This window comes from Patagioenas fasciata, chromosome 1, assembly GCF_037038585.1.
Source record: "Patagioenas fasciata isolate bPatFas1 chromosome 1, bPatFas1.hap1, whole genome shotgun sequence".
Classification (NCBI taxonomy): domain Eukaryota; kingdom Metazoa; phylum Chordata; class Aves; order Columbiformes; family Columbidae; genus Patagioenas; species Patagioenas fasciata.
This window is the reverse complement of record NC_092520.1, coordinates 81,207,172-81,220,878: the sequence shown is the minus strand read 5'-3', so window position 1 is coordinate 81,220,878 and position 13,707 is coordinate 81,207,172. Positions and strand designations below refer to the sequence as shown.

The window sequence follows — 13,707 nt, the reverse complement described above, 5'->3', positions numbered from 1 at the left end:
TAAGGCTGAACAGGAGTTTCAAGATGAAGAACGGAAGAGTCATTTGAAGTTCAAAAAGGTTTGTGGAGAGAGAGTGCAGCTGCCCCCATAACACATTCAAGACATCATCTGGTGAAGTACCCTGAGATCTTTAGGACTTACAGAAATTCAGGTTCTTCTGAGTAAAATGAAATGAATAATCCCTAAAAGCACATTGTCCCCTGTATCAGAGGCAGCGCTGGTTTCAGTCACTTCGAGGGAAGAGTGCCATCTGCTGAATCACAACTATCAGTTCTGTAGAACCTGTTCTTATTCTTGGAGGTTTCCCAACCACAGTCCTATGCCTCAAACACAGGCAGCATGTGTAATTTTGTGCATAGGAGTAGTCCTATTCTCATTAACATTACATGTCTGCATAAGTCTGAAAAATGGCAGGGCAGCGGGGGTAGGGGAGGATGAGATTTATAACAAGATAAATACCAAATTAAAAATTCAGTCATTCAACAGTTGTACATTCAGTACTGTTTGAAATTTAAATTAAAAAAAAAAAAAAAGCTAGGAATTAGAGCTAATATTCCATGTCAATTAATGCAGTAGATGTATGCTGTTATACAATTAAATATATACATTACTGTATTTTCTGTAGTTTTAGATTTCACTTAAAACATGACTTTGTCACTGGAAGTGGGCTGTTTTTTTCTGTGATTTTTGGAGTCAAAATTATCCATTGATAAAATTTAAGAGTGGAATATAGTTTTTTGACATTTTTCACTTCTCCTTTTCAGATGCCACCAAATCTACTTTATCTTATCCATTTATTTTGGAGGCATTCACATTTCACATACTACACAATTAACACCTCAAGTACATGCAGAAGAAGTGTTTCCCAGATCTGAAGAGGTTAAAGCCATATTTCTTTTCCTAGAAACATTTTCTGACATATGTATATGTGTGCGTGTCTCATATATATGTATATATGTCTCAGCATCAAGGACAATAAGGATGTTTGAATAGCACACATGTTGTAAGAACATCTGCAGAATTAAGGATGATGTCAATTACTTGCAAGATATTCTGATGAATTTCTGTAGGCTTACAATTTGAAGAGATTCACTCAGCTGTGCAGCTGTTATATATTATTACAATCTAAATTATTTTTTTTTTAAAAAAAAGATAATTAGAGCAGTATATACCCACTCCTAGTGTTTTTTTTTTTTTTTCTGAAGTAAGAAAACACTGACAGCTAAACATTATTTTATGAAGTAACTGAGACAGTACAAATTGAACAAGTCTTTGAAGCTGTAGTGTACTTTCACTATAGGTACTTAAAGTAGAATGAATCTATACTTCTCGAAGGATAAAAATTTCTTCAAAGTTACAGGAACAGCCTTATATGGCTGTTAAAGATGGGGTAACTGTGGCACTAAAGCTTTAAACCGTTTTACTTATGCTGACCTCATGATCATATGGTAAGCTTTAGAGCTTTAATCCACTGCTGTATTTCGAATATTTCTGTACCTGAAATGTGAAATTTAAAAAAAAAAAATGAACATCCAGCATACATAAGACTTCAACACAGCATAAAATGTTACAGGCCATTTTTTGAATGACCTAAGCAAAAGAGAGTAAATCCAGAAACCTACTCTTTCACCCATGTACAGGAAACAGATTTATCTTTAGTAGAGAAAGTACTCTGAGAGTCAGCTAAACATTTTATTTACCTTCTCTCCACATCATGTATACCTGTTGACAGTTACAAAGTAAATGGATTAATTTATGTAGCTAGATAATAGATATGTCATAGAAATGCATTACAAATTATGTTTTTACAATTATAGATTACAGGGGATTTTGGCAAATTCATGTAAAACCAGAAATACATAAAAAATGACGTTACAAGTAAATAAATACCCATATATATAAAATATATGTGTATGTACATTCACAGAAAATGTAAACCTATTTATTCCTGATAGACTGACCTACTTGTAGATTCATGGTTTTACTTTTTCAACTGAAGAAATCAATTTAAAACACATAATTTGGTACAACATGAGTCTGTCAAGTATTGATACAACAAAAAGTAAAAAACATGCCTTCAAAATGTTATCAGTGGTGGTGGTGTGTTTTTTTCTGGAGACTATTTAGTCTAGGCATAAAAGAAAAAAATTCTGACTATACAGTAACTGGAACAAGTCACCTAAAGAGGATATGAAATCCCAGTCATTAGAAATGTATAGTAATGGGATTTAAAAATATTTGCTGGTAGGAGTCTACCTATATATGACTCTATCTCAGAACAGGGAGGTGAAATAAACACTTGAGGCTCATTTTCAGCCCTGCATGTGACTCCTGTTTATTTAATTAAAAAAGAACAACTCCAAACCTAATTTATTGAAATTTCAGTGTTGTCAGTAGGGTTCAAGGATTATCTAGGACCTCTTCACTGTTTTGCAGTGTGTTTTAATTCTGGAGGTGCTAATACAGTTTTCTTTCATAAAGTGTGGAATGACGGCATGAGGTCACTGAACAGAAATTGTTGGCTAGGTACAGCCTGAAGTATTCACTGTTATTGATTCCACAGTTATGACTGTTTTCTAAATGTGTTTGAAGTAGGATACTAATTTCTTTTTCTCTCTGAATGTTGATGTCCAGTTGGTGTTAAAACAATAGATTATTTTTCTAACTTTTCAATGTTCTAATGTTTGATCTATTCTCATCAGTTTTAGTGGAAAATCTTGACTGTTTGCTGCTGGTCTATATACAGTGGATAGATGTAACCAGGAACTTCCAATGTGAACCATTTTTGCTTTACATTATTTGACAGTTTGTGTTTACTGATTTTGCATAACAGCGGACTAAAATAGATTTCGTTCAACTCACAGGACCCTTCTGTTGTTGAACTTTTAAACAGAGTTTGCCCTACGCCACCCTGAGGGAGGCGGAATGGGGCAAACGTAGTGGCGTGCCAGCGTGTGTTTCTATAGATGGTGGCTGAGACCATCCAAACCTGTTTAGCTGATAACAACATGGCGTGCATGTAAATCCTGTGAGAGAAAGTAAAGGAAGGTTCTTTCTCTGGCATTTTATTATCCCACTGTAATAAAAGGCTCACTTGCAATGGGGTTAATATATTCAACATGCTTCATTGAAATGAAATTTCTTTTTACACTTCCTTCAATACTCATAACCTAATGAATCAAACCTAGGAACAGCTGGAGCTTTTACTGTGAGGTAGTAGAGCTGCCATACACCTGACTTGTCGGGCAGCAATCTTTCTTGTAGGTACACCTACCCTTTCCACCTGCGGTGCTAAGCTTTCTTGCCCTACCACTACCTTTCACGGCACAAGATAAAGCTGTCACAGACTGAGGCATAGGAGGTTCCGTCTGAATATGAGGAAAAACTTCTTTACTTTGAGGGTGCCAAAGCACTGGAACAGGCTGCCCAGAGAGGCTGTGGAGTCTCCTTCTCTGGAGACCTTCAAAACCCACCTGGACACATTCCTGTGTGATCCGCTCTGGGTGAACCTGCTTTAGCAGGTGAGTTGGACTTGATCCCTTCCAACCCCAACCATTCTGTGATTTGGTGATCATGACCATGTGGAGTTGACTGTAAGAGTACCTCATGCTTATGTACCTCAGCATTTGTCCATGTATTCTGCTGAGGGAGTGAGGATTTGAGGATGCTTGTCCCAGGTGGGTTTTGCACATAGCCGAAACATAGCTAGGCTGCAGGCACCAGGGATCATCTGGCAAACCAGTCTCCTCACTCTACCAGGAATGCCAGACAACACAGTACCTGCTTGCAATGCCACCTGCGAGTGCCATAGATTGTTACAGCAGAGGAAAGGAAAACAACCCGGCGAACCATGAGAGAAAAGGTGGGCTGCTGCTCTTCGTGCCGTGGGCCCGCAGTGGCCATGCCGTGGTGGCGAGCGGGTCCCTAACGGTGTGCAATGGCCCAGTAACTGTGACCCAAATAGACAGTAACCTCGAGGGGGGGCCTCCGCACACGTCATGCACTTTTCCACCTGGGGCTTAGGGTTCTGGAGACCCCGGTTTACCTGATTGTTTGTTTTCAGAGGGGGAATCGGCCCTTTTCTGTAGCAGATGCTCCCCCCAGCTCCGACCGGAGCCTCTGCCCTCCACCACGACCCTAGACCGTGGCAGCTACGTCTGTGCTGTGCCCCGGGATTACGGTCGGTGGCGGGAGGGGCGACGGCCCGCGCGTTACCTCCGCCGGCGGGGGGAGGGGACGGGGAGGCGGTGCCAGCTCCGCGCGGGGCGGATCGAGGCGGGATCCGCCGGGCTGGGCCGCGCCGGGCGTGCGGGGGCCGTGTAGGTGCGGCTCCTTTAAGGTGTCCTGAGGCGGCACCAGACCTGCCGCGGCGGCAGCATCGCGGAGAGGAGGCGGAGGCGGCCGGGAGGGGGAAGGGAAAGGGGAAGCCCACGGCGGCCGCGGGCGGCTCGACGTGATACCAGAAAGTTCAGGCGCGGCGGGCTTGGCCCCGCCCGACTCGTGCACCCCTGCCCCGGCGGCGGGGGAAGGCGAGGAGCCGCTCCTCCTTCTCCTCCTCCCGTCGCTGCTGCTGCACCGAGGGCGGGCGGGTGGGGTGGGTGCCTGGGGGCGTTGGCCCGGGGAAGTTTTGCTCGCCCTCGCCGTCTGTTCTTCCTTTCTTTCTTTCCTCGCCCCTCCTGTGCCCTCCTCCGGCGCTGGGGAAGGGGCGAGTTTGGGATTCCCGCGTGCAGGGGGCGGCGGCGATGCTGTGCAGGGAGAGGGGCTGCCGCCGGGGCTCCCCTGCCCGCCGCCCCGCCTGACTGCGGCTGGGCTCCGCCGCGGCCCCCGACTCGCCCGCCTCTTTCCCCCGTGATGGGAGCGGGGGCTGCCACCGCTCCGCCGCCGCGCTCTGCCCGCCGCTCGCCCCGCGCCGCCGCCCGCCCTTCGCCCGCGTCGGCTGCCCAGTGACTTGGCGGGGCACTTTGCCGAGACCGCTTCCCTGCCCGTCTCTCGCCTCCGCGGAGGGCGGCGGTGGCCGGTCTGCACCCCGTCCCGGCTGCGTTCCGTTACTGGCTCGTCTCGGGTATCCAGAACAAAGTCTCGGAGCGGAGCAGCAAGTTGTGATCGGGAGGCGGCGGATCTCGGCTGCGGGAACTCGAGGATCTTTTGTTTTGTCCTGTCGCTTTGGATGGTCCTGGGAAGTGTCAAGGCGCCGCTTAGGAGAGCCCGGGCCAGGAGAGGGGAGGCCGGCGGGAGCTGGCGTGCTGCTGGAACCCCGCGGACCTGACAGCGCCCTCCCGGGAGGGGGCTCACCCTGGGAGTCCGGCGGGATTAGGAAACCTCGCTTACGTTAAGCTTCTGTGGAATTACAACTGGGGGCTTTTCGTCTTTACCCCCGCTCTTCTGGCATGAGACTGCTTGCAGGCGCCACCCGAGGACAATGATCGCGGAGTTTGCTCACTTTTACCTCTTTGGATTCATATGTCTCACCTCAGGTAACCACCACATGTAGGCGAGTCAGATGCGAGGCCGCGGCGGTGGTCGCGCTTTGGCGGCGGGGGGGCGATGCGCTAGCCGGCCTCTCCGCGCCTCCTGCCCCCCTGCTTTCCTCGGAAACCAAGCTTGGCTTCCACCGGTCGGGCGCCAAGACCACGTTTGCCCCGAGCGCGGTGTCGGGAGCTGCCCGCCGGTCGCGGCCCCTCCGCGGGCGAGAGCTGCTGGGCGCGGGGACCGGGGCTGGGCGGTGCGCGGCGCCGGGTGCGGCCCCAGGGCTGCGGGCGGGCGCGGCACCCCCCCTGCCGCCGGCAGCTCCTGAGGGTTGTTTGATGCAACCACGGCCGGTAACGAGGGACGGCGGGCAGTGACCCCCTCCTCCCGCGGGAGGTGGGCTGCGCCTTCCGCTCGGCAGGGGCTCCCCACGGATACAGCGCCAGGGGAGAGGCCGCAGGTACTGCGCACCCTCCCCCGGGCGGTCCATTAACGGCCGTTTGCCCCCTCGCAACAGCCCGGGGGTTCGCGGGGTGATCCCGGGCCCACGCGTGAAGGGGTTAACCCCGCGCACCCGCCCCGGTTGGGGAGCGCGGAGGCGGGGCGGGCGGGGGGCGGCTTGTGGACGGGTTTTGCTTCACCTTGGCGGTTAAAGTTTACCCACGTGTGCGAAGTGAAGCGCCAGCGTGATAAATGGGAGCGGGAGAGATCGCTGGGGAGATCGGAGGGGGATTAATGGTCATTAGTCACTGTTTGCGCGGGGCTTATGCGTGTTGGGACATCTTATCGTGCCTGTGGATGAGAGATAGGGTCGCGCTAATAGGGGATTGTTGATAGCAGATTTTGCTCTGTGTGAGCACCCTGTCAAATCGTGGTGTCGAGGAATGCGATAAAGGGCTGCGTATTAATGACTTCAGAAGATGTGTGCAGTCTTCTGCTTCGGGGTGATGGTGCCCAGCCCGGGTACCGGAGCGGTCCTGAAGGTGCTGGAGGTTTTGGGTTTTGCTTCTGAATAAGCTTCCTGCTGCTTTTAGAAGGCCGGATTTGTCAGCCTGCAGTATCCCTTCCCATTCTCAACAATGTCTTTTGTCATAATTTAAGCTACGCGTAAACACAGTAAAACCTTGCGTTATATGTAAGGTTAGTTTGGGTGCTAACTTTTCCTCCTTAATTGATTTTTATAAGTTTGCTGAGGACCCTTTTGAGTCATTAAAGTTATGGTAGCATGAGACACCTGGTCAGTAAATGAATGAATGAAGTTTTTGAAACACTTAAGTACACCGCCTGAAGCTTTAAGTCTTAATTATGCCACTGAATGCAATAACTTATGTCTATGTCTAGATTATATCATAAATTTAACTATTAAATTTTTGCTGTTGGGTATTATGTTCACTTCTTGTGGCTTTGAATATGGAAAGCTTTGTATCTCTCTCTCTTTTTTTTTTTTTTTTTTTTTTTTAAGAGTAGCCTTGTTTGCTTTTGACCACGTCAGTCATGCCATCACTAGCCTGCTTTTTTTTAAATTGCTGCCTTCATCTAATGGAAGAAACAAATGTAATGGGGCCTTTGTAAATCTTCCATAACTATTGTCCCTACCATGGAAAGGTTGACTTCACAGACAATGTACTCTGTAACTCAGAACTGTACTGGAGTATCTTAAACTCCAAGTTAAGAAACTGTTTGGTTTTATTTTGTTTGTGTCTGTTTTTTTCCTTTACATATTTCTCACATGAATGCTCATGGATGTAAGTTTTTTTTGTTTTTTGACTTTTTTTTTAATCCCTTTCCCTTCAGGATGGGGATGTTCTCTTTAATAATGTTGATTCCAGCTGAGTTGTTGGAGAGAAAGAAAAAAAAAAAATAGACCACGAATTTTTATGGAGGTTTGGAGATTTTTACTTTTGCCATGTAAGCAGACTCAGTAACAAAGATAGACACAAACACCAGAGGATAACTTTGTTCCAACTCCCTCACCAGAGGCGTTTCTTTCTCCCCTTAGCTAGAGTATAATCAGATAGTCAATCTTGCATCTAGAACAATGGACCTGCCAGAAACCTTTGGCAGGATGAAGTCTGAGGGCAGATGGCTGCAGTGCAGAAGGAAGGACAGGAGTCATCTACAGCAGTTTCCACACTGAAATCCTTTGAGTTCTACTGACAGCTGAACTGCTGGCAAATTGATTGATCCTTTCCTTCCTCTTCCACTGAAGGTTTTCACTTCCCTCACTTACACCAAATACTGAATCAACACTTTGTGTGGCCACCCTGTAAATGGGATGTTAGAAACTTCTACTGAGAGGTGGGAAATAATTGGGGGATCGGGAGGAGGAAAATCTTAATAATAGAGAGGTAAGTGGGTTACTGTTTGTTAAAACAGTAATTGGTAAACCACTTAGAATTTAAAACCCCTAATTTTTACCCTGGTGTTGCTGCTATGCAATCCTCTGAAGTACCTTCTTTCATCTATGCCTGTGATTAATAAGTGTTGAATACATTTAAATTTGAATAATTTTGAACATTAGAATGTAGCAGCTTTCCTCTATTATTCTTCCAGTGTAATTTCAGTGCTTCTTTGCATAAAGATAAGAATAAAAGATGCTTTAAGGGGTATTTTTCTGGTTTTCCTTGTTTTCTTGAGTGTTCACCTGTATTCTGCCGTTTTACTTCATTTGGAAGCATTTTTCATAATCCATGGAGTTTTCATTTCTACACCTCTCCCCCCCCAAGAAACACAGCAGCATCAAATTAATATGCTTGGAAAAATAAAAGCTTTCAGTTATCTGGGGAGTAAGATGCAGAACGCTTGTGCTTGGGAATAAGAATGTCAAGGTTCTGGTTTTCCACACATGTGTTTAATGCTCTAGCAATTCTCAAGGCTAAATATGTTAGCATTTGATTTTTCTGATACCTCTGCAGAAATCTTTATTTCGGTGAGGTATTTCATTGCATAGCTGATTCCCACTTGATCAACATGTTTTCCCCCTCTCCTGTCTCTGATATCCTATGCTAATTGCTGTACTTCAAATGGGATCGGTACATTTGCTCGCAAGGGCTTCTCATGCTGTATGAAAGAGGCAGCTCTGACAGCAATGAGGCAGGCGTGGTTTCCAGTGATAGTTCTAGCCAGTGGAGGGCAAAATTGTGTCTTGTATTCCTTCATGGCAGAGTTATCTTCTGACAGTTAATAGTTTAATGGTGTCCATGGAATGTCCCCAAAGTCCTTTCCAGTTGGCTAGCCTACCTATATGAGTAGATTAATCAGCCATTTCTTTGATGCGGTTTGTTTGTCTCATAAGTTTGTACTTAAAGAGAGAAGCTTCCCTTCGTGAAGTGGCATTAGAATATTACAGGAAGTGTGTCTGCTCTTTTTTCCACATTCTCTAATAGTAATAAAAATATTACATAGTAATTGAAATTATTATAAATGCCTAAGTGCATATTCTGTAGAACAACTAAGTCATCCAAGAAAACAAAAACCAACCTTTTCCACCTACCCCTACTGCATTGTGTGCTGTTTAAGTAATGTTACTGTAAGATTGTTTAAGAAAGATTGAGTCAGCTGCTTACTATTGAAGACGCTGGCCATGTTTGCATTGTGTTTTTTAGGACTTCAAACTAGAAAAGAAATAACCACATGGTATGAAATTGATAATTCCTTACTCATGATGGAATATTTTCAAAGTATCCAGGTGTTTGTCTGATTCAAAACCTCTTAACCTTGTGAGTACTGATAGTATCTGTGGATATCAAACTTCTTTTTTTTTTTTTTTTTTTTTTAAAATTTGCATTAGTGTGGTTTTGGTACCTTTTGACCAGAAGAGACACTTTTTCCTATAGTTTAGCAATTGATTTGCATACCTGTTTAAAACAGAAACAGAAAGAAAACTCAAGCTGACTTTTGCTCACCAGTCAGTTTTGCTTGCCAAGTGTTTTCTTGCTTCTAATGTCATGTAGTCCCATACCATTGTCCTGAAGCAGCACAGTGTTTTTGTTAGTAGGGATCATCTATAATGTTCAGGGTACTGAATTTTGGAGCATTACTATGTCCTGTCGATAAGATTTCATTAGAAAACATGAATTTATGTGAAGGATACTCCTCAATCTCCTGCCCGAAGTCTTTAGGCCGAATGTTCTGATTGTATGTACAAAGATGGATGGACCATTACAAATATCAGAAACTAGTGACACTTAGGTAACAACATTGTTTAATGTTAATTATTAATGTGGGATATTCATGCCAAATGATATTTTTATATTAAATGCTTTAGAAGTGATGACCAAAGAGGTCCAGTGGGGGATCAAAACCAATCTTGTTTTTGTAAGAAGTAGAGAGAGAAAATATTTAGACATTTAAGATGAGAAATCTACTGTTGTAATTAATCTGAGAACCTACTCCCTTGTTCCCAAATAATATTTTTTTTGGTTTGGCACTTAATTTTCTTAAATAACTGGAAGAGTCTTGTTTCACAATCCTAAACAAGTGTAATATTATGTCTCATTAGGACATAGCTTTGTCTAATTAATTTAATAATGTACTGGGGCTAGCAAGTCCGGTCACTTGCTCAACTTGTACAATTTATTATTTTTGTCATCGTTCAATGTGTTTTGTGAATAACGGTCAGTTGGCTTAGTGTCATGGTACCTGTTTTAGATTCTTCTTCAAAATATGGCTCTTTCATAGTGATGATCAGCTTTGTTGATATATAAGTTGTTGTGAATTTATTGGAGTTTTTTGTATGCTTGAATGGTTAGAAATAAGGCTTTTTGTTGTCAATAGTTGTTAATATTTTGAGGTTTATTTTGCAGTCAGGAAACTGGTAGGAACCTTGCTCTTTCCAAGCAAACTAAAGGACACTTAAGTATATTATATGCTGAGGTCCTGACACATTTTATTTGTGTATTTTGCTATATAATGTCATTTTGTAGTGATAACCTTCCTTAACTTTTCACCTGAGTGCCTCTTCATAAAATTGTGAAGTAAATAGTGAAATAACTGAAGTAGTGACTGAGGTGTATTTTAAGTCCAATAAATTGTGTAAACAGGGGAAATAAGAGTATTTTCCTGTTAGTGACTAGAAGCCTGACCAATAGGTGAGAGTGGAGCTACGAAGACATATTCTTTTTAGTTATCTTGAAAGCTAGAGATGCTTGTAAGGGCAGATAATTTACTAGTTCATACCTTCTCTTTATACCTTCTTCAGGATTACCTCCACAGGTCCTAATATGACTATTGAATAGTGTGTTTCACACGTATGCTGATGCCTCTTGGCCGATTATTATGTCAGCCTTAAATCAGTGTGTGGGTAGAAAGGGATTTAATGTGGAGAAAGATAATGTCTTACGAGAATATATTGGTCTGCAGACATGGGCCATAGATGGCAGCCAGTTACCTTGAGCTTGCATGGTTCAGACTTGGTACTATGGAAAATCTTAATAGGTGAAAAAGAGCAGCAGCTGGGAAGCTGATAATTACTTCAGTTTTCAGTCATATGTGCAGAGTGCTTTTATTCCATTGTTGTATTATGGTTTGGGGTTTTCTTTTTTTAAAGAGTTAATAATCACAGTACTGTAAGACTTAGGCCAGGTACTGGAAGTTACCTTTCCCTGGAGGTAATGGTAAGCTTTTTTGAAATAAGATGGTGGTGATTTTAATTCTGGATGCCAGAATTCCTTTGTTAGTTGACACAATGATTTCATTAGAATAATTGTGCATTTTCCCAGATTTACCAGCAAAAGTGATAAGATACGGTTCTGGAACACTTGTTAAGAGGTATGAGAGTAAGCCTCTCACATGAGGAGCCCATATGTTTTAATTGGTGGTAAAACAACAGCACAAAGTCAGCCGGGGAGAGGTAGGCAAGTACTTATTCTCATCTAATTTACCTGAAATGGATACTCCAGGAATAAGTAGTAGTGAAAGTGTCCTACACTTCAATAAAACAATGAATAGAGGCTTAAGGAAAGGTAATTCTATTTCTGTGCATGTCTTTTGAAAAGAAAATAAGGAAACTGTTTTTAGTCAGGAAAGTGAAGGAGTATATGAACAACTGGAAGTTAAACACTGTCATATATTGAAAACTATTGTAGGGTTCTCTGAGACTTGATGGTTTTCATGCGTCCCTGTTTTGAAGCTTAGGAAAGCTTCTGACCAAGACTGCTGTGTGTATGTGTGTGTCTGCGTATGACTGAGGAAAACAAAATAGATAAATTGACAATAATCAGGTTTGTGAGTGTTGACAGGCCAGTCTTTTAATTTAGCGCCTACTTCTCATCTGAGCAGCTGCACTTAAGGAGAAGATGAACAGATAAGTCATTTCTCTTCTGCTGAGGATAGAATGGTTTATTGAATAGTATATCCTTAACGTTACCTTACCAAAAGGAGGTGAACTCTTTGCTGAGAAGGGGTACAAAAAACATTTTGCCTTCACTTTTTTTAGGGGGAAGTAATGTTAATTGTGTTTTCCAGAAACAGAAACTTGGAAGAGTAGGAAGGAGGATCTACTGTTAACCAGCAGAGAATAAACTTATAGATAAAAATAAAGGATCAGCATGTTTTAAAAGTTTAAAAAGCCAGTTTACATTTTTGTGTAAAACTGCATTTCAGGTCCTCAAGCTTACGCACAGTTGCTTTCAGCACCACTGTCCAAACAACTACACAGAACTTGAACACATTTCCATCTAGTTTTTAGTGAAATGATCTCAATGTGGTGCTGCAGGAGTGAAGGCCCTGGTAGTGTAACTTGGGCGTTCTCTTCACCTGATGTAGCTGTTCACCGCATGGATTTTGGGTACCACAATAGCATTTTTTTTAATGCTTATTTTAAGACATTTGGTTTTTATCTTAAGGGTTTTTTATATAAAGTCTATACAGCTAGTGCATAAACATCAGGTTTTTATAAGGGCATCTTAGATATTTATCTTCTCAGTCAGAATAGTGGCATATTTAATGTTTGTATTAGCATATATGCCTTCACGAAGTAGTAAATATGTGGCTGAAGATTTTTCTTACTTGTCTTTCAAAGAAATTCCATACCATACAATTCGATTCCGTACCTAAACAAGAGGAGGATACCTTTGTGGGTTTGTTGACTGGTGGTAGGGGTAAATTCCACAATGTACTCCAATTCACCTCTTGTTTTCTGTCACCAGACTTTATACCTTTAGAGAGGCATAGGGCTGTCTTGTACATGTTAAATGCTTATATTTATTTATGTTTAAGTAAATCACGGTAAATTGAATGAATGGAGCATTTGATTGAAATATGACTTACTATAAATGCAGCTTAGACCAAAATTACTAGTTGACTATAATATTGTAGTGGTACAAATATTCTTTTTCAATGAGAAAACAAGTGTGTTTTCTGGACTGCTTGCAGTTCTGCAATGCAGATACTTTCTTTGAAGAAATGCCTAGTCAGATATGCAAAGTTATTCAAGCTATCCTTTTCTTTTGGCAAGTATTTGCTCAATGTGGTGTTACATTACCTTCAGTCTAAGGCTAATATAGTGAACGATTAAAATAATATCAACATCCCTTACTGTAGATTAAAGATCTGTGCAGCTGACAAGCCTGTGCTGAGCTCTTGATGTAAAATCTTAATAATTTATTTCCTTCATCTTGCATAGTAAATTAGCAGTTGCATAAGCTCAATTCTGGAACGATCTGCCTTCTGAAGTGTGGAGTGCAGGGTATAGCAAGGGTCGTTTTCCAACCAGTGAAATCTGAAGTTGTCTGTGACAGCCATGTGAGAGAACTGTATAGTCTGTATACTTTTGATGTTACTCAGTTTTGTAGTCTTTGTCTTTTGCACCTTTAACTGTCTTGTACATAAATCAGAGTTGTGATTTCTTTAGTACTGTTGAACGGTTTTGTGCTAGTATTGTATTAAAACTTGCTTGGCTAGCATTTTTGTGCATTCCAAAATTTGCATATCCCCAGGCAAGATATTTATTTTACATTCTGAGTTATAGCACCCTTATCGAATTGCATAACTGCCTTTACATTGAAGATTAGATATCTGAAGCAGTTCATGGTTTTAAATTCATATATAGAAGACTTTACTATTTGCTTCTACAGTAGCATAGTGGATATTAACAACTTATCATCTTGGAGATTAGGATATAATATATGGCCAAGGATATAATGTAGGGCTAAAGATATACACAGGACAAACTTCCATTTCTTTTGGAAATAGGTGAAGCGGGAAAGAAATGGATTTTTGATAGTGAACAGATGGACATGC

General features: G+C 42.5%; 1 protein-coding gene across 7 annotated transcripts in view; it reads left to right on the top strand.

Annotated features, from left to right (window-relative positions):
• Positions 1-13,707, top strand: part of ROBO1 (roundabout guidance receptor 1) — a 741,248-nt gene that overhangs the window by 425,723 nt on the left and 301,818 nt on the right. Inside the window, exon 1 of one of the 7 annotated variants that reach the window (XM_065862792.2) lies at positions 4,947-5,474. The exons of the other annotated variants lie outside the window; for them this stretch is intronic. Within the exon in view, the coding sequence (XP_065718864.1) occupies positions 5,420-5,474 (55 nt within the window). The 5' untranslated portion in view covers positions 4,947-5,419. Of the gene's footprint in view, positions 1-4,946; positions 5,475-13,707 lie in introns of those variants that run through there. 7 annotated transcript variants of the gene reach the window in all.